The 27940-nt window shown below is 39.2% G+C and overlaps 1 protein-coding gene across 1 annotated transcript in view; it reads right to left on the minus strand.

Moving 5' to 3' along the window:
* Positions 1-27940, minus strand: part of TMTC4 (transmembrane O-mannosyltransferase targeting cadherins 4) — a 59067-nt gene that overhangs the window by 15732 nt on the left and 15395 nt on the right. The window contains exons 6-11 of the mRNA XM_054182054.1: positions 15387-15484; positions 13242-13334; positions 8131-8292; positions 7156-7358; positions 5293-5464; positions 5076-5207 (exon numbers count right to left, since the gene is read on the minus strand). Of these exons, the coding sequence (XP_054038029.1) occupies positions 5076-5207; positions 5293-5464; positions 7156-7358; positions 8131-8292; positions 13242-13334; positions 15387-15484 (860 nt within the window). The remainder of the gene's footprint in view (positions 1-5075; positions 5208-5292; positions 5465-7155; positions 7359-8130; positions 8293-13241; positions 13335-15386; positions 15485-27940) is intronic.

Raw genomic sequence — 27940 nt, forward strand, 5'->3', positions numbered from 1 at the left:
AATCAAATTGTATATACTTCATCTAAAACAAACACACATTGTAATTTCTTCCATACTTTGAAAATCTAATTTAAATCTTTTCAAAAATGTTATGCAGTAATTACTTCAGATTAAAGTACAAAAAGATAGGTTTGTAATGCATTTAGATAACTCTAATTCACCTTCGACATTCAGAAAAGGATTTTCTCCCATGTGTCCATCAAAGGAAAAATCCTAATTGTGTTTGGCACAATACCTGGGACTTATTGATCCAGCACAAACAATTATATTTGAACCTAATTGTTATGGTATTTAATTATTGAATTCCACCTCTATATGACTATGACTATGCAGTCAAATAAAGTCAAACAAGTAAAGTTAAGAACATTTTCCATGCTTTCTAGAATGAGTGAAAAAGTAGTTTCGCTGGTTTTACAGACAGCAAAGATGCTATAACTAAAACAAAGATACCAAAAGAACCCCTCAGCCTACCATAAATATCTAATGACAAAACCATCTCTACACTGGATTATAATACACAGTAACATCCTGCTCTTAAGAAAAGAGTCAGCAAAGGGCTTCCAGGCAGACACAGTCATTTGAGAGGTGAAGGTGGCTTCTGCCATAGAGCCATGTCTCTTCACTTCACTGGCCATGACAGAGAGATGCAAAGGTCAGCCTTTAGCCCTACTCCTCCAAACCAGGCCTACAAGAACTATCTGCCCTCCGCTAAGCACAAGGCTGTAACGCTCCTCGACTTCTCCTGTGACCCCCACCTGCACAACATGGGGACACAAGTACTTTCTATATACCAATGGGTGGGAAGAATCTGGCCTTTAAAAATTTTAACGCTTTAAATTTCATCTCTAGAGACGTGGTTCTTCTGCCTTTGACAGATATTGTGCATGCCAACCTGGGAGAGAGGATTTTCCTTTCCTGATTAAACATTTAAGAGCACACATAGCATTTCATTATTAAATGATTAAAGATACATATTAACTGGAAATGACGTGTTACATTATGCCCACATGCTCCTTTATCAATCTTCAACAGGCAATTACTTTACAGTAATAGCTCTAAAAGGAGCATTTCTCAGGGATGCATAACAACACAGTGTTCTCCGCAATCAGGTACAAATACCCTAAGATAGAACCTAGTAGATCTCAACAGGCATAGGTTGTTTCAAGCTAACATAACCATGGCACCATAGCCTGGCCAAAGGATTGGTTCTGTGTTCGCAATACCTCAATTGGCCTAAGAATCCAGTATAAAAAAGCAAAATCACTGTACATTATTCTATGTTAGACACCCACAGTGCTTGAACTCTTATTTGCTTAAAAGTGCACACATTTAAATAAGGAAGAGAGAAAAAAATGTAAATTTTCCTGTACAAAACCAAAATTACTGTCAAACTGATTTTTGTGGCTTTTTTCCTCAGAGGAGTGTAGGAAGAAATTGAAATGTAGTATCATCTTCTAGGAGGTACACCCCCTCAGTTGGAGCACGACTATTATCAACTATTTCATTCTCTCTTCCTAGCTGCTTATAATCACCTTTTCTGCAAATATGAACATTTGCTGAGAAGGATGGAAGCAAAGCACAGATGTCAAAATTTCCACAGAAACATGCAAATGCTTCTGTTCGACGCCAGCTTCTTTCATCAAACATTCTTTCCTCTACTACTGAAATTCCATTTTCTAAATAATAACAAAAAAAAGCCCTTCACATTTTGTTTTGTGCAGCTAACGTTGTCGAAAGGTTCTTCTGCATGACTGTGCTTGTATACAAAAAAAATTGACATCTAAAGTGGTATCTGTGCAGCAAAACACTGCAGGTAGCCCCTATAAACATAGCCCACAGCACTTAAGGTAAATTCTGCAGAAGATAATCCCTTTTTAATATATAACGTAGAAAAGAATTCTCAATATCTAAAGCAAATGCTCTCTAGATCAGTTTCATAAATTCTTAAACAGCAGTAAATCTTGTTCTGTCACAAAGAGGTTTTACAAGACCTTTTAAGAAAGTATAGAAAGTAATCTCACAAACTATTGTACACTTTCAGTATTAGTGTAACTTGCCTTTGACAAATAATTACAGTTTGCAAAAAGCATTAAGTACAAAGTGACTACCCTTAGTATGTCAAGGCACACTGGTTAGTAACACATTCTGTTGGGGAGTATCATAACTTCCTTGCTTATTATTACAGAAAAGTTGCTACTGAAATGGCTTTTTAAAAATTATGTTTTTAAGTTCTATCCTTTAAAGAAAAGCCAGCAGCAAGACGAATGTACAGATTACATACATAATATTATCAATTTACAATCATTTAAATTCAGTTATTTCAAATCTAGGAAAAGAAAAATGGCAGCTATTTCCCACGTATTTAACAATGCAATTGCAAATTTTATTTAGATAATCAATTAGAGGAAGTCATCCAGCAATAAAAACCATCTCCAGATTCTTAAAATCTGCCATGTATTTGCTTAAAAGCTGAGAAAAATTTGGCACTTCCAATAGTAACTTATCAAATGGAAAAAAAGGCAGTAAGATGAGCATTTTGAGGAATAATCTTTAAAATTAAAAGAAACAATGTGCAATGACCTCAGAAGGTCACCCCTGGACATATACCCCTGGACATATTTAACCAAGATCCGTAACATACTGCTTTCTCTCTCTTTAAATAAATAAATAAATAAAACACATATACTTAAAATATTTTAACTATTTTAAAGAAATAACATTTAAAATAAAATATAAAATATTTAAAACATTTAAAAATCTGTATTGTGAACTTAAAAAAAAAAAAGTCAAAATCTTTGTAACTTCATTATGGTACCTGATTATTTCCAATAAATTTTAAAATCACTGGGCCACATTTATCAAAGTTGATCCTAAATTTCACCCTCTTGAGCCAGATGCATCCAGCACTCAAGGGGGTAGATTAACTATTATCACAGACGATCTGATTTAATGCAGTTTCCACACTTTTATCTAAAGACATGTTTAAAGAAGATGAGTCGTGAAATTAGAGAAGGCACTGCTGTAACTGCTTCTTACTTAGAATTAAGGTAAGTTTACTCTACACTGCTCACATACAGACGATTTGGAATTAAAGAGAGATGTACCACAAAACATGAATTAGAAGCTGCAGCTTTTGTTGCTATTTGGGAGACACCTAGAAATTCTGGGACCCTGCTACATAAGGGAAGTAAAGCATGACTGCATTACACACATTAAAGATGTTCCAAGTACAAGAAGAAAAAGCTATTATCTGCATTCCATCTTTTGGTCTTCATCAGCCTCCCACTGAAATAAATGGACCACTGAAAGTCCCATGGAGTCATTTTTAAAGGAAGTCTGCAATTTCAAGACAACAGAAGATCAGAACAGAACTTAGTTCCAATTTTTACATTTACCTTTGGCAAAACTGAAAAAAAATATAGCTGAGTCTGTAAAGAAAAAAGAGACTGGCTCTCATACATGGACTCTCTAATGCTGTTGCCTAGAAAAGTTCCCTATTACTGTGATTACTCTTTCAACAAAATTGGAATGTGAGCCTACAAAACCCTCCCTGTTCACATCCCCACGCTTACCATTTGCCCAAGCTGTCACTAGCAGTAACACAGCTCAGGCATGTCTACAGGACCCAATGTTGACAAACACAAGCTCATTTTCCCTATACACTCATTGGCTTTGAACCAGCTGCATTAGTTCAGTAGCTTGCACACAGCTTATCGGCTCACGCACGGAACTGTGCGAACGCGGCTACACAGCTTCCCAGCCAGACGTGGCTTGTGTCCAAGGAGCTTGGAGCACAGGCAAAGAGAGTGTGGATCTGTCTAAAGCACTCTTACCATGGCAGATGGATGAAGCTACACACAAAGAAACAGATTGCATTTGCTCCATTTATAGTATGCACTTGTCACGCGGAAGACAAGATATACTGAGGTCATCATTAAAAAGAAGATGGTTGCCTACTGCTGCCACACAATAAAATACAACCCCTCTTTTCCTACGTATTGAAATCTGAGATTATTGAAAAATACTACCATGTTGTAAATATTGGCCATAAATGCTTTTTACAGCTCACTACTGCATATTTGTATTCCAGTAGATACTAAGTTCATCATTCTCTTTGCAAAGTTGAGCATTCACAGGTTCCTTTTTAAAGTCTGTGTCTTGATCTGTATTGTCTAGATACCCCTCTAGATTACAGAAATCTAGTTTTTTAAAATGTCGATGTATTTTTATTGACAAGCTGCTTCCTAGTCCTAGGCCTTCAAAGAGAGTCTCTGCTAAAATTCAGACAACACGAGGGCTCTGCGGTATGCTCCAACAGATCACACTCTCAGCTATCAAAGGACTGCTGCGGAGGTCACCTCTATTGGCAGGCTAGATTCAGCCTGCCGTGCCAAACACTGGTGTTCAGCTCAGTGAAACATGCTATCCAGTCCCACCCTCTTACTTGTTCCCTCATTAAGCCTTGCAAGGAATATTGCAGTTTTCCTCAGTGTCCGTGTCTGGAAGACTCTAGCCCATTCAGTCGCCGTGAAAGAGCAGAAGTGGGTGCAAAGATCTGGCCCCCACGTCCTGCAATTACACTGATGATAGGCTGCTTTGTCCCTTAGCTGTATAAATATATACACCACTGGAAAGTATGCAAAAAGGACTCTAAAATGATAGCATAGGCATTATTCAGGTGAATACATTGCTAAAACCTACTTACTTTCTTTTCAATATTTTGTTGTAATAACTTGCAATTATACACACAATTGTTTTGGAACATTTTATTAGCGGTATATCCAATTTGGCCGGATGCCTTTCCTGAAGTGTATTCCCCCTTCTGCCTCCCCCCTCAACTCTGACCCTCAAGTTCTGAATTACAATATTGTAATTCGCACTGTCTGGTATTTTGATGATGCTACCACTGTAATTTAGGTGGCTGACATGTCAATCTCATATTCTTGCACCAAGCAAGACTGTGAATAACACAGAACAACAATATATTAACTATGCGTAACACCTCCTCTATCCCAAATTGCAAACCACTTTTTTAAAAAACAAAGATAGATTAAAAGTCCACATGAATGACTTACTTTTGCATTCAGAGGGCACACAGACAGTGCACTCCTAAAAAGCTGTTCTTCTGACCTCCACTGACTGCTGCGGAGTGCACAGCGCATAACATTTATCAATAAGATTCCAAATACTGCCACAGCAAGAATTTTCTAAAGGAACGAGAGACAAGTTAAGAAAACAAACCATTCAATTGAAGCACTTCATCATCAACTTTACTGATTGTTTTGACGGTACCTTTTTCTTGGCTTGCTTACTCAAGAGACTAAATCCATATGTAAACAGTATACAATATCCAATACTGGGGAGGTAGATGACTCTCTCTGCAATAACAAATCCTACTCGGAAGAACAGGTTACTTGCAGGAAGAAAAGGGATAATAAGAAATCCAAGTCCCAGTGTAAGAATTCTGCAAACAAGAAAGATTCTCGAATCAACCGCAAATCTTAACAGAAGTACCTTTTCCACTTATAAACTTTATTTAAACATTGTAGAAGGATGTGCATATGGAAATGTGCATTCAAAAGCAGCCTTTGGGTATTACATAACAAAATCAAATTAAGTTTCAGTGAGGTTTTGACACTTCACTCCATCAGGCACTAAATTCTAAAATCCTAGCTGCGATTCCCAGAAAAGCAATGTTCATGCTTCCAAGCCAGAAAATAGCCCCATTAGACATTAATGACATAATTCCCATTTAAAATAAACAGGCAGGAAAAGTAATGGTACTGTTTATTTTTAGAACTGTCTAAAAGCACCTATTTTTGGAACTAGTAAGTCAGTAACAGGGGAAAAAATATAGGTCACTGCTATAGAGGAAACTTAGGTACATGTCCTACTGAGAGAGCGTTTTCTTTCCTAACAAATACATCAATAGTAGAATCCACTGTGCTTAACCACCTGAAAGTCAGTCATCTAAGCTCCTTCTATAGTTCAGAGAGAGACCTTCTTTGGTTTAGGTATCTGTGTTAGGATGAGTAATCCTCAGCAGGTAACTGGACTATACAGAGCTTAGACAACCGAGACTAGGTACCCTGCTTTTACAGAACTGACGTAAGGCAATATGAATCCCAGGTCTGTGTCAGGTGTTTGTTATAAAGGCCACAGGCATGATAGTTTTCTACTCTAATATATTACAAGTAAATTTCTATACTGTAATGAAGATCTGTCCTCTTATTCTTTTCTCATCCCCAAGAGTCTTAGATCTTCACTATACTTTTTGTCTTTACTTTTGACTAAAAAAACTGTTCAGCAATATAGGCTTAATGTGGTTATTTTTGTAGAAAGTATGACATCACTTGTAGCAAGAATTCCACCGCTCTCCAAAATGACTTTATCTATGCAAATGAGCATAGGAGCAGTGGAAAGGAAGGCAGGTGGGATGTTAACATTGGAGGGGATGAGGGGGAAGAGATGAAATTACAGAATACTACGGAAAAGAAAAAGAAAATATTCAGCACTCTGAACAACAGAATGACCTTGTTGTGATTGAGCTTTTGAAAAATTTTAAAGAATTGAGAAAGGAATTATTCATTAAATCCATGGGAACAGACCCTGAAAAGTTAAAATGAAGCCCTTAGTGAGACAGAAGAGTTAAAAATTATTTTTTTTAGTTGTTTGGGTAAAGTACAAGATGTTCCCTCAATAGATACTATGAGTCACCATTTGATTTCTTAATTGTCTGGCCACGGCCAGCATTTATACCTCCTTTCAAGGCACATCTCCTCTTTCTTTCATTATTAGGAGACGATTAAAGGAGATGATGAATTGTAAGTAGCAGGGGCAACAACATACATCAATTCCTACTCTGTTGTGAGCACAGATTACTTTTTACCACCTACAGTGTTAAGGATCTCAAAATGCCATTTCAGGGATAAAATAGAGCAGCCATCCATACCTCCTCCTCCGTTTCCCACTAGTCAATGTACAGCGATGGGCCCAAATTGGGATAAAACTGTAATGACAGCTATAAATATTTATTTGAACTGCATTTGCTAGACATTGGTTCCAATGAATTGTTAAAATTATCAGTAGTGGATTTAACCAAATAATACTGTACTCACGTTGGCCGGGCATCTAAAATTCATCACTGTCTCTTACCTTCTCTTATGGCTGTCTTCTGAGCACAGAGCTTGGCCTATCAGACCAATTAGGCAGAACCAAAGTGCTGCTAGTGCAATTATCCTCCAGTCGCTGACGGATTTAATGAGGGGTATGCAGCCCATTGACCAATCAAAACACAGCCACCAGGGACACAACAGCAACCATGCATTCAACGAATAGTAGTAATTATAGTTTATAGCCTGTCAGTCAAAAAGAAAACAAACATTTATTTGATACTAAACTTAAGGGCGGGGGGGGTTAACTTTAGTTCTTCTCTCTGCTATTGTTTGCCTTATCACAAAACATATTTTCTACAATAAAGAGGCCTTAAATACTGGTAGACTACAACTAGTTACATATCCTATACAGCTGTGAAATTAATTTTTAAATTTTTCTTAAACATAGCTAGGTGGCTCTCCTATTCAGAACAGGGAAATTAAATTCTGTGCTTTCTAACCAATATCCACACGTAAAAAGAATAATCTCCTACAATCGGAGACAGTACAAAAGACATTGCCCACTGTCTTCGCCCTTCATTCTCCATCTCCAGAAGGAGCTTTAATGCAGTCAGAGATACAAAGCCAAGACATACTCCAAATGTACCAGACCAGAACTTTAGGCTATTTTCTTCAATTGTGAAAGAACAGATGAAAAGCCAAGCACAGTATGTGGAAAAGGGATGAAACCCAGCAAAAGCTAAATTCTTGCATGCATGGGAAAAATAGCGAGTAAATGGAAATGTACTTCAACATGTGCAGTGCATGCTAAATTGAATGCAAAGAATATACAAGGTATACTATTTTTAAAAAATTACAGAAAATCACGACAGCAGCACAAGGGAAGGTGACTCATCAGATATCCTGAAACGTAAAGACCGCCCACTTCATTGTTTCTTTGAAGCACACGAAATTAAATTTGATGACAAAGACAAATGTTCTGAGTTGTCCAGAAAAAAGCAACTTCATAACTTACTCTCACAAACAGACTGTCTGCAAATGAAGCCGGGTTGTCTACTTCAGTGAAAGCTGGTGGCCCTGTGCCCATAATCCTCCAGCGTATATAAAGTATACTGGCCCCTCCAGACATCAGAAGAGTTATCCTGAAAAGCAGCCCCTTTCTTAACAGCCCAGCATTCTACAGGAAAGACAGAAAAAAACCTGCTCATATAAAAAACATTATTTTGTTCTCTTCACAGATACATTCACATCCTTTTCACCACTATCTTAGAAAGAAGAGGCTATTCCTGTGCATTTTTGCTATTAGAGTTGACATTTTTATTATTTTTGCAGTTACTAGAAAGCTCTCAAACTTTATTATGTTTTCATTGACTAATTGCAAAATATTATTTGCAAACATTTTCATTTCCTTCTCAATTAGAAAAATTTTTAGTTCAAGAAATCTCTCTTCTACAAATCCTCAGTAACTCTACAGCTGATGTAATTTTACACAGTGATTTCTGATAGGGAATTTGAGCAGAATACAGCCTTTAGTATACGGCGTGTTTTCTTTTTAAAATGGAGGATGTTACTTTGTGAACTTTGTTTTAAATAGCCATATACAGTTGACTGCTTATCATGGAAAGTTTTTGTCCACTTAGGTTTCTTCAGAGGTAAAATTACACGCATACAACAAGAAAACTGCATAGTTAGAAACTGGGAGGAATTAGAAACTGAATTAAAATTTTCACAATCACTAACGTGATTAAAAAGCTAGTGACAGACAGGCACCCAAATCATTTTGGTCAGGCTAAAATTACCCAAGATCTAAAAAAAAATTGTGTTTAATCTACATTAACGCAGTTGATTTACATGACATTTTATAACATACACTCTAGGGTCTAAATAAGACAATTCACATAAAACATAGAGAAGTGATGTCATAGAAGCTAGATTTGACAGACTTTTCAATTTTTCCCTCCGCGAAGTAGAACACATTTTCTCCAAGCACACATCAGTTTCATAAATGAAAAGAAAACCACTGTATACTGTAGATGTTCTTCAAGCTTCACCAGTAGAGACTGGAAACAGAATCATCAGTAACTATAACGACATCCCTGTCACAGCTTTGAGATGCAAATCCAAGCTTCCAAACCCTACCCAGCTAGCAAACGGTAACTCAGATAGGAAATGAAGGACATAGCTTCTCTCTGACCACCTATATTACAGTGCTGTGGGGCTGCCTTAGAGCTTTCGGAAACCTGATGGCTGAAATTGTTCTACACAGCTTCAACAAGACATTAGAGAAGCAGAAGATGGAAGACGGGAGTTTCTCTGAGATGAGAGATCATTTGGGCCACTTCTCTTTCCATTCTACACATCTGAAGATGAAAGTGTCAGTACACAATGGATTTTTCCATGGAAGAGTTGACTTAAAAGAAGAGTTGATCTTAAAAAATATGGTTGTGTAATCTCCAGTATTAGCTTTCCTTTATTCCTACCTTCCTCCCTTAGTCTGATATGCTTCTATTACCTTTAAAAACCTACCTGATAGGTATACATGATCAGCTCTATTCCTCCGTGGGAGCTGGCACGCTGATTATTATCACCTTTTATTGCAATATGCTGATTAGAAAGTACCACCATAATTATTTAGATCAGTATTAGTTATATCTGAAGACTAAAAAAAAAAAAAAGTAGACAGACATCCGACAGCGGCCTGGTTGAACATAAAAGTTAAGTTTAAAAGCAATATTCAGATGGCTTTTTAATATTTGTAGTTGATAACAGAGCCATCATAAAATATTTAGCTGAATGCCTAAGGATAAAGACGTTTGTAATGCTGATTTTACGTAAGTTAGCCTTTGTGCTCAAATGGTTACTCCCAACTTACACATCTCAGCAACCAAAGTCACCACAATGAGGATTATAGGAAAACCGCTCCTAAAAACTGGTTTTGGAAAAGCATTGTGCTACAAAGGAAAACCATATAGTGAAAATTTATAACTACCTTATGACAGATTAACTACATAAAACCTCTTCTCCCAGGCTTCATTTCATGTAACAGTACATGCAGCTTCTTAAAGGCCAGATTTCACAAATTGCCACAAAATCTCTTAGTAGGCAGAATTTTAAAACTGGAAGAAGTGTAAACGTATCATCTTTGATTTAGAGTTAGCTGGAATCTGGCATGAAACTGAAACCTGTCTCAATTGAGAAGAAAAAAATATCAAGCCTGTCAGTGTTTAAGAGGCATTTGGAAAATGCCCTTAATAACATGCTTTAAGTCGGCCCTGAAGTGGTCAGGCAGTTGGACTAGGTGATCATTGTAGGTCCCTTCCAACTGAAAATATTCCATTCTATTCAATCTAAATCTACTCTCTTTCAGTTTAAAACCATTGCCTCTTATCCTGTCACTACAGTCCCTGGTAAAAAGTCTCTCTCCAGCTTTCTTAGAAGCCCTTTTTATATATTGAAAGGCAACAATGAGGTCTCCATGAAGCCGTCTGTTCTCCAGGCTGAACAACCCCAACTCTCTCAGCCTGTCTTCATACAAGAGGTGCTCCAGCCCTCTGACCATTTTGTCACCCTCCTCTAACAGGTCCATGTCTTCCATGCCCGCTCAGAGCTTGATGCAGCTCTGGCTGGGGTCTCATGTGAGCGGAGCAGAGGGGCAGAATCACTTCCCTTGACCCACTGGCCATGCTTTCTCTTATGCAGCCCAGGATACGGTTGGCTTTCTGGGCTGCAAGCACACGTTGCCAGCTCATATCCAATTTTTCATCCACCAGTATCTCCAAGTTCTTTTCCACAGGGCTGCTCCCAATCAATTCATCCCCCGGTCTGTACTGATATTGGAGATTGCCCCTACCCAGGTGCAGGACCTTGCACTTGGCCTTGTTAAACTTCATGAGGTTCACATGGGCCCACTTCTCAAGCTTGCCAAGGTCCCTCTGGATGGCACCCTTTCCCTCAACTGCACCACTCAGTTTGGTGTCATCTGCAAACTTACAGTGGGTGCACTCAATTCCACTATCTATGTCATTGATTGTCCTGGTTTTGGCTAGGATAGAGTTAATTTTCTTACTAGCAGCTTGTATAGTGCTATGTTTTGGATTTACAATGAGAATAATGTTGATAACACATGAATGTTTTTAGTTGTTGCTAAGCATTCAAGGACTTTTTCTGCTTCTCATAGAAGTTGAGAGGGAGCATAGACGGGATAACTGACCCAAGATGGCCAAAGGAATATTCCATACCATAGACGTCATGCTCAGTATATAAATGGGCGTTGGTTGGGGGGCAGGGATCTGCAATCACTGCTTGGGACAGGCTGGGCAATCAATCACCAGGTGGTGAGCAATTGCAGTGCATCACTCATTTTGTACATTCTTTTACCATGATTATTATTATTATTTTCTCTTCTGTTACTGTTCTATTAAACTGCCTTTATCTCAACCCACTAGTTGTGGGTTTTTTTCTCTCTCTCTTCTCCCTTTCTCACTGGGGGCAGGGAGAGTGAGTGAGTGGCTGCATGGTGTTTAGCCGCTGGCTGGGGTTAAACCACGACATTGATGAAGATGTTAAATAGTATTGGTCTGAGTATGGACCCTTGAGAACACTGCTCATTACAGTTTCCACTTGGACATTGAGTCACTGACTGTAATTCTTTGGATGAGGACATCCAGTCAATTCCTTATCTATCTAACAGTCCATCAGTCAAACCCATATCCCTCCATTTGAGCAGCAAAAATGTTGTGGGGGTCCATATCAAAGGCCTTACAGAAATCCAGGTAGATGACACCAGCAGCTTTTCTCTTGTACATTGATGCAGTCACTCCATCATAGAAGGCCACTAGATTAGTCAGGCATGATCTGCCCTTAGCGAAGCCATGTTGGCTGTCTCTAATCACGTCCCTGTCTTTCATATGTTTTGACATAACTTCCAGGATGATCTGTTCCATGATCTTACCAGGCACTGATGTGAGGCTGACTGGCCACTTATTCCTAGGGTCCTCCTTGTTACCTTTTATTTCCATCACTTTAATTCTGAACTGGCTCTGCTTTAGTGACCTACAGCTCTAGACTCTTTCCTTGTCATATGCTAGTTGACATTACTCTCATTATACAGCAAAATTCTCCAGCATTCCTATGTGCTGCCTGAAATACTCCTGCACCCCTCACTTAGCTGTTCTTGGTCAAATATACTGTTTCAGTTCTAGAGATTCCACTTTCACTGATTTCCCTCTGAAGCTCTCACTTGACTCTTTGCAAAGTAATTTAAAAGCTCCGCAGGACTTGTGCTACTCAGAAATATGAGCAAGACTTCTCTGCAGTGAAACCACTGATTGATGCAAAGTACAATGAATATTCCTTTGCCTTGCTGAACCTTGGATGGGAGAAACAAACGATTTAGCTGTTGAACAGTAGTGATGTTCAAGAAGGCTGTTGTTCTATTTGGCTGCTATCAGTCATTCACCTGAGGCTGATTGTTTCTGTGATTTGCTTGCTAGGGCAAATACTAGGTGCCAGATTCCACTTGACCCAATACCAGATAAAGTGATATCAACAAAAGTCAGAAATTCGATCCTTAGCGACTATCAGGGCTTACATATTTTTTCTTTTAAACTCCAAAGCTAATAGGAACTCTCTCCTGTTTGGTAATTTGTAATCTGAAAAAAACAACCCAGTGTAATACTTTAGTGGTACTGGCCAAATTAGACATAATATTTTTTTAATGTACTTTTTCAAATATCTAGCTATCTCATTCGAGAATCTGAATACATCTCAATACATCTCTCTCTCTCTTTACTCTGACCAAACTGTGTTAAACAACGGTTTCAGGTGTATAGCTACTGACCCTGGAGAACCTGTTGCATCAAGCAGTCAGCTCTTCCACACTATATTTTTAACATACTGTTGAGGGAAGTGTAGAATGGATTTTATGAGATAATGCAATTCTAATGCTATCCCATTACTACTCATGTCGCTGTAAAGATGTCATAGTGCATTGTCTTACCAGTCTGCCTGAAAATACCTCTATTTTTTTTAATTCTCAACAACAATGAAATTGTCAGAAGTTGTATCTTTGTCTTTTAGTACGTGACTATCTGAATGGCCAGAATGAAAAAAACTCTGAGGACTCACCTCCAATGACTTGTCCTTATGTAGTAACTTTTGAATAAGTTCCAAAACATTTAGCTTGTTAATCACTAGTGCGTCAAACACTGCATTCAAACCCTAAGCAACCAAGACAAAAATAAGAGCATAAGATAGAGCAGCTAACCACAAATATTTTTTAAATATATCTTAAATTCCTCTTCTTCTATGAGTTACTGTACATGTTAATTCTGATTCCAAACAAGTAGAGAGATACACTGGTAGTGATGATGGCAGATTAAGAACCTGAGCTCAGATGAGTAGAATATCATGTTATACTGTAATGGGAATTCTCCTGCTACATGGAATAACCCTTCAGGGAATATCAAAAATCAGCAAGCTAAACCCCATATGCATGGTCACAATGGTATTCTGCTCTCTGTCTTCTTTCCCAAATGTTCCACAGCGTAAACGCTGCAGTCAAAAGTTAAGGCTTCTGTCAGTAAGGTGGAGTTTATTTAAGCCTTCTACTTATTTTTTTTGCTGTGCAGCATGGTTATCTTTTGACTGTCAGGTTTCAGAAATACTATTTTTAAAGGGTACATAAATTGTCACAACAAAGGCTCAGAAAGATTTAACAGAGGTATATACATAGTGGAAGTTGCTGAAAAAAAGCAAAGTTCTATGTGACATCAGCCGTATGTGACAATGTTTTATGTGACATCAGCCATTACACATAAAACTAGAGCATATTCAGTGCTTTGCAGCACTATACTTGCACATCCTATGCCCAAGCAAGCAACCAAAATACGTCCAGGGGTAATTCTGTTAAGGTGACCAGCAAAATCCAACTTTAACATTTTCCTGTCAATGTTTCAGCAATCACCAGCCACGACAATCCTTGAACATTTAGCCTATATTCTAATAACTTTGGAAATTACCTCAATGTTCTAAAGACTGAATGGAAAAAAAGACAGTAAAAATAGTTCCAGGTGAGCCAAAGTTAGGACACTGGGAGGCCACAAGTCTCTTTCTGACAGTCAAAGGGAGAAGACAGGAGACAGGTTAGAGAGTGGCGTGGTTCCACATAGAAAGGCCACCTGGAAGTTAAAAGGCTTTTGGCTCACTTGCATGGAGATAGGAAGGCATGACTCCTGCTGAAAAATACATTCAGCCAATAGGCAATCTTTTTAATGTGTGATTTATCCTTTAATCCCTCTGACCTGTCCCCCTCAGCACAAAAAAAAATAAAAAATAAAAATCATACTATCAATGCAACCGGAAATAGATAAAACCCCCAGATCCAATAACAATTCTGTGTCTGCTAGCTCAAATTATTACTCATATCACTAAAGGAAATAATCACACCATGTTTTAAGAGAATTCCTTATGTTTTCCTTACAGACACCTTTGAAAAATACATCACTTTACAAACAACCATCCAAAAATAATGTCCTAAAGCAACAAGTTTCCTGTAATTTCTTCTCCCTTTTTGTCTAGCGATGACAAGAGGGTCCTTGCTGCAAATAATTCTTCTGATTCTGTTGCTTTATCTATTTCAGTTAAAGCTACAAATGGGATTTATTTATAAGATATATGGCTATATAAAAGGTAAAAATCACAGATGTAGCATTTCAGGTGGCCGATTTGGTCACCCAAAACAGAATGTCTTCACTGAAGTAATAAAAAGCAAGAGCACAATGAACATGAATAGTATATCTGTTTGTATCGACAGATCCTTACATAAGGGACAGAAGGAAGAGATTCAGTATTAGAAATGCATAAACAATGACCCTACTTCTAATTACACTTTTCACAAGAGGGTAGAGCTTTTAAAAATGCTCTCCTCCAGTTATGTCTTTGTTCATACGCCTTCAATGAGAGGTTTGAAGGCCCCTCTATCTCGACAATTACATTCAAAAACAAGGCCAATGAACACAATACGCACTGAAACTAACACTGTAAATCTTTTAAATTTTGCAAAGATACAAAAGATAAAATGAAGAATTCCAACAGACTGGCAGGGATACAATCAAGACAGATCTACTAGAATACTGTTTTTTGTCAACATTAACTAGTTTTCTGAACAGAACAAAAAGGTGTGCATGCGATTAGCTGTGGAGAAGATTCATCTCTGGAGGCTTTACAACTGCACCTGACAGATGCTGAAGTCAAAATTCAGAGGATTCTTACCAATATTGTAATTCCTTGTTCTTTGCATAGCATGGCTACCGCACCTAGGATGACACTCACCAGCACCCAGAATATAGAAAAATTATGTCCTTCCTTATCTGTCAAAATAAAGCACATCATAACATTGGGTTTATACATTTAAAGGTAAAGTTGTAAATCTAAGTTAAAATTAGAATTTTAAAAACATACAGCATTTAATCTCACTATCTTTTCTATCAGTCAAGATCTGGATACACAGACTTAAAAAGCATAGGGGACCTCCTGCAACATGCTGGCATTTGTCCCTTTATTGCAGTCATTTTCTATTCTCAGAGACATTAGAAACCTCCCTGTTTGCTAGACGTTTTAGCCAGACTAATTAGAATGGCAGAAGCTTCACATAGTTTCCACAATTCATCATCTGGAAAGGTTAATTTCCAATAGTTAGACACATTTATCATCTTTAGCTAGAGCTCTATCATTACTGGCCATTCTCTTCCAAGCTGTCACAAGCACAAGAAATTCTTTCTAATGGTTACACATGAAGTGTCACACACACAAACTGTTTTAACTGTAGTCTAATCTACAAAGGCACAATGAGCTGCTTCTCCGGGGCTGCTGCATTTAGCAAGTACCTCATGTCATTTCATTAGCACTGCAATGGAATGCCACGGAGCTCAAAAATTTCAGCATCTCAGCAGAGAAGCAGTTAGTTCTTGCACTCAGGAAGCAGTTTTACAGCAGGGTGAGGAACTCTGGGGTTAAGAGATCAAGAGTAACTACAGCTTCTACTCAAAGAAAGAGTCTTTAAAGACTGCACCATGTAGCTGATTTTGGGTACTACAAGCAGGTATTTCTGAGATTAATGTAACAATAAGCCCTACTTCAGCCAAGGTACCATCACACACACAGTAGATGGGTACTTCACATAAAAACATATCTGTCACAACCTCTACTCCACAGGCGCAAACAACAGAGGGAAGCACTCAGCTCGTTCAGAGGCAGTTTCTTGATTCAAGCAACGTGGGTTCTATAGGCATCACAAGAATCAATCTTTGACTTGGCACGTGAAAAAACAAAGTTGAACTCTACGTTCATTGACTGAATCCCTTTCTTACTTTCCTTCATCTCTAGAGCAGTTCTTCCCTACTGTTAATGCAGGTTTGACCCTTAGTACTTAAACAGAACTGCAGTAATGGTCTATGGAAAGGGTAAATGGCAGAATTAAGATTAATTTCACCAGAAGTAGGCACCTACACCTATGCTAGTATAACAGGCTTCCTTTCTAACTGGTTGAGAAGGGGACACCTTTCGGGATTAAGTTACCTAATTAAATGCAGTTGTCCACCTTTTAGAGAAGTAGCTCGTTCTCTTCACTGAAGGCAAACCAGTATACTAGCTCAGATACTGTTGGGACAGATACAAACCATAACAAGTATGAAAAGATCTGCTGGCATCGGCCTCCTTTCTCATTTTGAAGCAGACTCCTTTTGTGGCAGAGAGCAGAAGTTTTCATAAAAATATGTGGAAGAACAGGTTTTGAAGTTGCTTCTACCACTCCTTTCTTACCAAAGACTTAAATGTTCAACAGAGTGAATATTAAGATGTTTGAGATTCATCATTGCAATACCTAACAAGCATTTGCTTCTTCTCCCTCCACTCCAAATTACGTCTTCACAGGTGAGGTAAGACTTAACATCAGAGGTGCAGATGTTATAAAGTTAAAAGAAAGCCTTCTGAAGGAAAGAGGTCATACACATCTCAACAATACCAAAACAAAACATGGAAATACAAAATACATAATGACTAAACTAAAGAAACATTGCAAGTAAAAAAAAAAAAGCAATAAGGAAATTCCAACTCACATCAATCATACAGAAGAACAACGGAGAGTTGCAACTCATGGAGGAGGAGGCTTCAAAATTTGTTTTCAGAATATTGCTAAGAATAAAAGGCATCTGTCTTAAATGCATCCCTTGAAGAAGTTCTTCCACTCTTCAGACTCTGCACTACAACAGACCGTTCAGCCAGTTCTTGAAATTTGGTTTTGGTTTGTTTTGTTTTTTGTTTTTAATGTAGAAACAAACTAGCTGAGAGAATGCAAAGTTGGAAGGCAAAGTAATTGACTGTGTTCACAAAATGACAATCAGTCATCCTGAGGAAGTATAAAAAGGGAGAACAGCGCACAAAGCCAAGGGACTTCATTGAGTTTACTGAAGTATACTATACTTTCTTCAACTGAGAGATTTCTTCTTCCCAGAATCAAACTCTGGCAGAAAGAAATCAGGACAACTAAGCACTTCTCAGAGAAGCAGTATTCAGTACGCAAATACAAACTAACTCAACATGGAAGAGGGAAGTATATATAGTACGAGACCAGCTGGCAATTCACAAATGCTTTGATGATTCAAAACATAAGAAGTAATAGGAAAAAAGGAACTAGGTCAAATTATCAAGGACGACAGTAGCACAGTCATACAGAAACAAACTCAGAAAGGTCACATCACAAAATGAGAAAGGGTATGTATGTAAAGAACAAACCCCACAATGCCATAGATAAGAAAAGCAGCAAGGACGGAGTTATTCTAATACTCAGTGGGAAAGAAAATGGACAATGCCTGGAAAACAGAAGTGTTCTGTGCCTTTTTGCGTCATTTTTTTCACAAAGAGGTCAGCTGCAATCAGATGGCAAGCACAACACCAGAAGAAAGGGAGCAAGAACAAAAGGAAAAATAGTGAACTACAAGACACAGAATTTAGAGAAAATAATCTGGTTTAAATTACAATTGATTAAATTTACTTCACCAAGTCCTATACAACCCAAAGTAATCTCAAATGTTACCTCTGAGAAATCATGAAAAACACATGAGAATCCAGAAGCTTAAAACAAAACAAAAGAATACCTACATGCCTACTTTCAAAGAGGAAAAGAGATATGAAAGAATTAATTATAGAAACAAAGCTAAACTGACTGGTCAAAATTACCCAGAGAAAAAAACCAACTTAAAACAAAATATTTTCTAAGTGACCCTCTAAAACATAAAGGAATATGATTAACTGTTTGCCATATTTTAACCGTTTATATCAAACTAAGTATAATTTCTGGCTTGGACAGGAAAATAAAGGGCCTTTCTGTAAACATCCTATACCTTGAATTCACAAAGGTATGAGAATACCACTGGAGACAGTGTGAAATATGCCAGAAAAAAATATGGGCTGCATGTAATTATTATAGAATGTGTACAATAACAGCTGGAAAACTACACTAAGAGTGTAGGTCATTGTGAAAAATGTAAAGATACATTCTGGATTGGGTCTTTCCTTTGTCTGGCTCTAATAGATAACTTAAAAAATGTGGATGATGGAAGAAAGAATATCCTGGTTAAGTCCAGATGTGCTGCCAGGCTGCAATGGCCAGGAAGCATATTAAGGAGAAGTCAGAATTCCATTGACAAACTGAAGAAATAGTCTAGCAAAAAAACCTGATAATCGAATGCCATTCAATAGGCACACATTCAAAGTTTTGCAGAAACAAACTTGTCTTCTTGTGAACATCTCAAGTCTCGGATGCCAGGAATGTCTCAGCATTTCAAGTGTTGCCAAGCTTAAGTATGGACTCTCAAAGATGGTAAAATCACACAGCAAGAGAGAAATAATGAGGATCTTAATCCCACAGTGAGGGGTCCCATAATGAGGATCTTAAGGGAGACAGTCTCCCATAAGGTCCTTATAGAGAAGCTGTTGATGTACAGGCTGATGTGCAGTGAGGTGAACTGAAAACTGGCTGAATGGCCAGGCCCAGTGGGTGGTGATCAAGTGGCACAAAGCTGTGCTGGAGACCACAAACTAGCGGTGTACCCCAGGCATCAATACTGGGTCTAATCCTGTTCAACATCTTCATTAATGACCTGGATGATGAGGCAGAGTGTACCCTCAGCAAGTTTGCAGATGACGACAAACTGGGAGGAGTGGCTTATATGCCAGAGGGTCACGATGCCATCCATAGGGACCTCAACAGGCTGGAGAAATGGGCTGGTAGGAACCTCATCAAGTTCAACAAGGAGAACTGCAAAATCCTGCACCTGGAGAGGAACAAGCTCAGGCACAGTATATGCTGGGTGCCATCCAGCTGGCAGGCAGCTTGGCAGAAAAGCACCTGAGGGTCCTTTTGGACACCAAGTTGAACATGAGCCAGCAATGTGCCCTTGCAGGAAGGAGAGCTAATAGTATCCTGGGCTGCATTAGACGAGATATTGACAGCAGGCCAAGGAAGAATATCCCTCTCTACTCTGCACTGATGAGGCCACACCTGCAGTACTGTGTCCAGTTCTGGGCTCAGTACCTGAGAGCCATGGACATACTGGAGTGAGTCCAACAAAGGGCCAGTAAAAGGGTGAAGGGATTGGAGCGTGTCTCCTGTGAGGAAAGACTGAGAGAGCTGGGTCTGTTCAGCCTGGAGAAGAGAAGGCTCAAGGGGATCTCATCAATGTACATAAATACCTGAAGGAAGAGTGCGAACGTGAGAGAGACAGGCTTTTTTCAGTTGTGCCCAGTGACAAGACCAGAGAAAATGAGCACAAACTGAAACACAGGAGATGCTGTCTGAACATCAGGAAATACTTTTTTACTGAGAGGGTGACTGAGCATTGGCACAGGTTGCCCAGAGAGGTTCTGAAGCATCCATCCTTGGAGATAATAGAAAGTCATCTGGACATGGTCCTGGACAAGTGGCTCTAGGTGACCCTGCTCGAGCAGGTCAGCTCGGGTGACATCCAGAGGCCCCTTCTAACTTCAACCATTCTGTGATTCTGTGATTCAAGATCTCCTCCTGAAAACCATAATCTCTGTTCCTTTGTTTTCTTTTGCAGCCTCAAAAGATCAGTACAGTCATAAACAGAATTGTAATATTATGAAAATTCATCAGTGATTAAACTTCAAAGAGAAAGGATTTCAATTAAGAAACATTTTATCTTGTGCTTGTTCCTGGGTCAATATGCACAACACCTCCCGCCCCCCCAACTGCAGAAATCTCAGTAAACTAGGTCGGAAAAATAGATACAAAAGACCATCATTCAGCAATGCCTTCAATCTTTTTTTTTTTTTAATAGTGATTTGAAAATGTAAAGCACTGCATAAGTGCTAATTATTATTATGAGATACACACATGCCAACAGAAGTAATCAGACTAACGAAGCACATTCCCCTAGTACAGCACTGCTTCCCACCAGAAAAATCGTGTGTCAGAAAACGAAACCAATCTTTCGTTGGCACCTGTGCCTGGTTGAAACTGGTACACCATATTGTGAGTGGGCATTGTGCCACTCTAACAGATGGACAAAATTGTAACCATGCCAAAGAAACAGAGTACTTGCTTCTTTTTTTTTTTTAAGCTAGAAAAATATAGCGTTTCTATACAAAATCAAAAAGCGTTGCTCAGATGGTCCCTCTTTAGGAGTACGTTAAGTCTGAAAGTTGAAATAACTATACAAACCATAAACGAGCCATGAGGACTCCTCCATTTAGATTGCTAGACTTAAGTATAAGCATTCCTAGAGCTAGGATGCATATACAAAGTGTTTTACAGTGTGGAATTGACTGATCCTAAATTTATGAGCAGCACACTGACGATGCACCTCAACTCTGTCTTCCTAAACACTAATCCTATTTCAAGAGACCTTATATTGCAGTGTCCTAAGTCCACAAGTCAATGAAGACAAATTCCTTACAAGTTAAGGATACGAAGAAAATACTACATCTAGAGTACCAAGCTTTAAAGTTAAACTAACAATATCCCAAACAATTACTACCAATTCAGACATTACACATTCAGCATCTCCTTCTTCAAAGCTAATTGAGCAACTTAGGGCTCAGCCAGGTGACAGCCTGGAGCAGTTTAAGAAGTCACCATCTTCAGATGAAACCTAGTAATTGATTCTGTGAAAGCACCTACTCCTTCGAAAGTCTAAGCAAAGTCAGTCATGTTGAGCTCCTGCAGGAAGTTTTAATTTTTAACTGAAATAGATCACAAACGCTCATATATTCCATTGATGTGCCCTGCCTGTGGGGATGGTGTCTTCCAACTAAACTAGTACAAATACCTATCTAGCCAAGCTCTAAGATTTCCCTGTTTGTGAATTGCTAAGCAAAGGGAGAATTAACTAGTCTTAAAGGATCACATAAGAATCCACTGTTAGAATTAACTTAAGCCTGAGATCTCCTTGTGTGTCTCCAAATGTACATACTACTGCAGCTCAGCTCAGTGTTTCACTTAATAATGAAATTACAATAGCAAATGCCGTTCCTAAACATATCCAAACATCTCAAACTCGTTATATATCACTACAGTAAAGGGATCATCTATGCGTGAATAATACCATCTTGTACAAGTCAAATTTAGCACTAATTCTACAAAAAAAGGTTATAGTTTCTTCTCTACCCATTAAAATAATAAAATTGTTAATTTTTCCACATACAACTATTCCCTCCCAATATGTTCAAATATGAACAGTAGGGCACACAGTTGAAAAATCAGAGCCCGCATGTTTAATAATAGTAAATACCTCTTGACCAATTGCAAAATAGTGAACAAATTCCCCATATCTTAACAATGATCTCTTTCGCACAGGAGACTTAAACATTTTCAATCTATAGGAAAGCCTCTGTAACATAAACCTCCAATAGTCACAAAACTCATCACTACGGTCTATTTTGCATGTTTTATTAAATTAGCAATGAACTAGTAGATGATTAACGGGCGACTACCCAGAACAGAACAAAACAGAAACACAACCAGAACAAAGTCAGTTTTAGAAGACATAGCATATGAGCAAATAGTTGATCCCCTATTTAATATCCAGGCCAATATTATTCACATGAAGCAAATATCATGAACTCATAATTCTACATCGCTCAGAGACTGCCAATGCAGATGGCAAATACATGCAACTGGATCACTGTCAAGGCTGAAGACGAAGGCAAAATGAATACTATAGCAGTTTTAAAATGCCTTATGAATTCCCACAGAAGCTGCATTGCAATTCAACAAAGTTAATAACCCACAATTCCCTTCAGAACATACCTAAACAGTTGTCAGCTCTTGCTGTCTCCAAAGCCTATGCAGTGGATTTGTTCCCACAGTTGTGTTTTAAAACAGCAGGACAGAATGAGAACAACAGATTAGTTCCTTGCAAATATAAATGTTATCCTATCAAAGATGGTAACATCGAAAACTGTATATTGGGAAAAAGTAACAGAATTTTAGAACTTCAGTAAGACATCATTATAGCCCACACAGCGTGTTAAATGCTGATACTTTTTAAAAAAATTAATGCTACAGATTTTGGCTAAAAGAAACTGTCTACCCAAATATCCACCAAAACCACAAATAAACCACATCAGACAAACAAGCTGCAGTATATCTTGAGCTTTACAAAACCCACCATTTTCCTTTGGAAGTTTTCCAGTCTGACACTGATATTTTTCTGATCTCCTGACTGTTTTCAGTATTATATATACTTCCCCACAGTACCCCCAAATCCTATACAGACATTTTATGAGTCCTTACTCCCAAGCAAAAAACAATTCTTACATTCATTCACTTAGACATCAAGTGAAAACAAGCACTAGCCAGTCTCTCTTCTCTGACTTCTGTCTCTGTTAGAGAAGACTTCAAGAACAAGAGTTCAACAACTATGTCTGCTCTCGTGAAAAACAAAGAGATTTCTGGAACTCAACTGCGCACAAATCTCACATTGCCTTGCTGCAATAGTCAGGTTCCTTATGAAAGACTTAGATAACCTATCTGTCCAATAGTAGCATTGGGATGCTGCTGGTGATAAAACAGTATATGCTACTAAGGACACAACCAGATCAGTAGCATGAACTCCGGCTTTTCAATATTTGTTTTACGCTGATGCCCAAAGTTCATCATTAAAAGCAAACTAGAATCAAACATGTTTTGGTAACTGTATTTGAAAGACAATACAAATACAGTCCACAAATCCTGAAGGGCTTAGAGTTGTACCTCTTTTCAATACGCCAAAAGAAACACACTACCGTGCATCTATTAATAACAATTTTTAAAAATCCACCTTTGATAGCTCTTCTCCTGCTACTTCTAAAAAGCTGGTGACCTAAGTGCTATATACATGTGACAGCCAAATCCAGAAACAAGAACGCATGCAGTTGACCTAGGGTTTAGGGTCATGCCGGCCTTTAATACATAAAAACCTATCAGGACAAAAGGAAATAGTATCTTAGAACATACTGGTAGATCCCACTTTTCTGCAGGATCATCATAAAGCAGCTATATTTGACTAGAAACATAAGCCTGATGCAATGGAATGCACAGAGGGTTTTTTGGTTGTTTTCTCCCCCTCTCTCTTACTAACAAAGAGTATTCCACAAAGATAAATTACCATCTTGGTCTGACCTAGAAAGTGACACAATACCAACTCTTAACTTGGACTGGAACCACCGATGTGCACTGGCAGTATTGCAGACCTTCTGGATCTTGTGGATTTGCCAGCAGAAGAAAAACGTTCTGCGAGAAGAAAGGGTATTTCTTCTTTGCTGCTTAGGAGACATTGTTTAAGTCTATTCTTTAAACTATATGTGCATATTTTTAAAATGCTTGTTCTTTACCTATATTCAGAATGGTATTAGTTTACATTTCAGACTAAGACAGTTTTTGCTGTCTTTGACTCCCTCAATCTGTGCAGAATCAAACTCAGCTAAATTCAGATAAAAAGGTCTTTACTCCTTACTTATCCTATTATTTGTGAATGGCTAGAAGAACTGCTCACAAGCAAAGGAAATTCATACCACCAAAATGGAGGCATCCAAGGGTAAAACTTCATATTTACTTTAATACAACAAAACCACTGAAAAGTCATACTCTACTACAGCCACCTCCCCATATTTGGTTACCTTTTCCTAAAGCCTTTCGTACATAGAATCACAGAACAGCCAAGGTTGGAAGGGTCCTCCAAAGATCATCTGGTCCAACCTTTTGTGGGAAAGGAAGCCTACAAGAGATTACCTAGTACCCTTTCCAATTGCGTCTTAAAAACCTACAGTGACGGGGACATGTCTTTGGAGAGGTTGTTCCAGTGACTGATTGTTCTCACTGTAAAAAATTTCTTTCTTATAGCAAGGTGAAACCTCTCCCACTGCAATAAGTACCCATTGGCCCTTGTCTTCTCTCTGTGGCTCCTTGTGAAGAGAGAGCCTCTGTTCTCTTTATAGCTGCCCTTTACAATATGGACACTACCCTTTCCTACACAGACAATAATGTTCAAATAGCTGCCTGATGGGTTGGACCAACCTCTACTCCCAAAAGGAAAAAAAATACAGCAAAGGCAGAAGGTAAAACTGGTTGTGGTGGTTGGTGGGGTTCAGCTAGAAGATACCTGAGTACAGTGGAGAACAAGACTGCTGTTTGGAGGGACAATGGCAAGCTGGAGGAATGGGCTGACAGAAGCCTCATGAAAATCAAAGACAGCACCATGCAACAGTCCAGGCTGGGGACTGCCTAGACAGCTGCTCTGCAGAAAAGGATCTGGAGTTCCTGGTTGACAAGTTGAAGACAAGTCAGTAATGTGCCTTTGCAGCAATGAAGAAGGTTAAATGCACACAGGGCTGTAGTAGCTACAACATATTCAGCAGATCAGGGAAAGAGGTCGTTCCTCTTATAAGGCCACATCAGGAGTACTGTTCCTCTTGTGAGGCCACATCAGGAGTACTGTGTTCAGTGTGGTGTCCAACACAAGAAACACATCAACAACCTGGAAGTCCAGTAAAGAACCACTAAGACGGTTAGGAGGCTGAAGAATATAGGACAGGAAAAGTGGCTGAGGCGAACTGGTCATTTGGCACCCCTTCCCCCACCATCCTTGAAGATTTTCACAACTCACCTGCCTAAAGCCCCATGCAATCTGATCTATGAAGTTAACTCCGCTTTAAGCTGTTGGACTAGAGACGATATCCAGAGTTTTCTTCTGACCTAATTCACTCTATAATCTATGACAAAAGGAATCTAGATTGCTCCATTTTAGCAGCCACCTGCAGTGGCTGCTATTGTCACTTAGCCCAACTAAAGTGACAATAGAATTGCACCCTAAGTTACAAGCCTAGTCTTCCTAAGCTCCTACACAACCAAGAGATTCTGGTACCTCTAAGAAGATGACTGCAAATGCCTAAGATCAGCTATTCTGACTGGCTATCAAAAGGAGTCTGTCTCTTTCCCCACACAGAAGGAGCAGGGAGAAAAGGTTTTCAAGTTGCATGCCCAAGTTATATGCTTAAGGTGACAAAGTAGGGAAACCTCCTGAAGGTTCAGCCAGTAAAGCCTGAGAATACTACATACATAATGGACACAAGGTGAAACACAGTTGGCTTATGAGGCTGGTGGTCAAGTTTGTAGCGATACTAGTGGTGGAGACAACCTGAGATTCATCCCAGAGTACTGAAGGAGCTAGAGGATATCATGGTAGGACCCTTCTTGATCATCTACTGAAGGTCTTGGGAGTCTGGGGAGGTCCCGGCTGACTGGAAGCTAGTCAATGTTACTCTAATTTACAAAAAGTGTGTGAGGGAAGACCCAGAGAACTACAGACCCATTGGTCTAACCTCAGTTCCTGAAAAAATTATGGAGAAGATTATACTGAGTACTGTTACAAGGCATTTAAAGAACAATGCAATCAGGCACAGTCAACACAGATTCACAAAGGGCAAGTCCTGTTTAACTAATTTGATATCCTTCTATGATAAGGTCACCCATCTAGTGGATAAAGGAAAAGTGGTGGGTGTAGTTTTTTCTGGATTTTAGTAAGGCTTTTGATGCTGTCCCTCACGGCATCCTTCAGGACAAATTGTCCAACTGTGGGATGAGGGGGTTCATAGTGCACCGAGTAAACAACTGGCTAAAGGGCAAAGCTCAAAGGGTTGTAGTGAATGGGGCTACATCTGGCTGGTGACCGGTCACCAGTGGTGTTCCTCAGGGTCCGATTCTAGGGCCAGTTCTGTTCAACATATTTTGTCAATGGTCTGGATGCAGGAGTTGAATGCATCATTAGGAAGTTTGCTGATGATACCAAACCGGGAGGTGCTGTTCACTCTCTCGAGGGACAGAAGGCCTTACAGAGGGGTCTAGATAGATTGGAGCATTGGGCTATGATTAATGCGATAAAATTTCACAAGTTGAAATGCCATATTCTGCACCTAGGATGGAATAGCGTCAGGCACAAGTATAAATTGGGAGAAGAGTGGCTGGAGAGCAACCCTGCAGAAAGGGATCTGGGGGTGCTGGGCGACAGCAGTCTCAAAAGGAGCCAGCAGCGTGCCCTGGCAGCCAAGAGGGCAAACCGCATCCTGGGGTGCATCACGCACAGCATCACCAGCCAGTCAAAAGAGGTGATTATCCTGCTGTATTCAGCATGGCTGCAACCTCACTTTGAGTACTGTGTGCAGTTCTGGGCCCCACAATTTAAGAAAGATGTGAAGGTCCCTGAATGCATCCAGAGGAGGGCAATAAAGCTGGTGAAAGGGCTGGGAGGAATGTACTATGAGGCTGAGGACCTCATAAGACTTCTCCAGTTTGGAGAACGGGAGGCTGAGGGGCAACCTCATTGCTCTCTACAGCTTCCTGAGGAGGGGAAGCGGAGAGGGAGATGCTGATCTCCTCTCACTGGGATCCAGTAATAGGACATGTGGGAATGGTTCAAAGCTGCACCAGGGGAGGTTCAGACTGGACATTAGGAAGCATTTCTTTACCGAGAAGGTAACACTGGAACAGGCTTCCTAGAGAGGTGGTTGAAGCCCCAAGCCTGTCAGTGTTTGAGAGGCATTTAGACAAGGCCCTTAATATAACATGCTTTAACTTTTGGTCATCCCTGATGGATGGTCAGGACTAGACTGTTTGACCAAATTATCATTGTAGGTCCCTTCCAAATGAAATAGTCTGTTCTGTTCTATCTCACCCACCTTTCTATCTACAAATGAATGATTTTCACAGCAAGACACATCCAAAATGACCAACGAATCCCACCCAGGCTTTTCAAAACCAGTTTTCAGACCAGAACCATTCTGACCTGAAACCTTGACTCTGAAATGTCTGGGTTTTGGCACATTGCTCATCAGCCTGCAACAAATCATGTAAGGTTCAGAGGAAAGAAATACTCTGAAGCTTGGGCTTGTCCCTTCAAGCTTCATGCAAGACCTTCTAAAGAACTTATTAGTGCTCTTCACAGTGCTGGAAATAACTTTTCATTCTCTCATTTAGGACATGCCAGACAGTGTCTACAAGAACCTGAAACTGTCACCAAGCTACCCAAAATGAGGAAACTGTTGGGAGGGACTCAAGCATGTAACTTAGGTACAAATTCTTGAGTACAAAGAAAGTCTAAATTTCTTGAAGAAGTCACTAAGGGAAAAGCAGGCAGTGAAGGTGATAGTAAACATTGAAAATTGATCTGAAAGACAAAAGGCACCACTGTGCTGGCAGATTGTAGCTTTCCTTGGCAAATCTGATTACGAGGCACAGCTGACACTATTATGATGCAATGTCCAATAAAAAA

This window comes from Rissa tridactyla, chromosome 1 (assembly GCF_028500815.1).
Source record: "Rissa tridactyla isolate bRisTri1 chromosome 1, bRisTri1.patW.cur.20221130, whole genome shotgun sequence".
Lineage (NCBI taxonomy): Eukaryota > Metazoa > Chordata > Aves > Charadriiformes > Laridae > Rissa > Rissa tridactyla.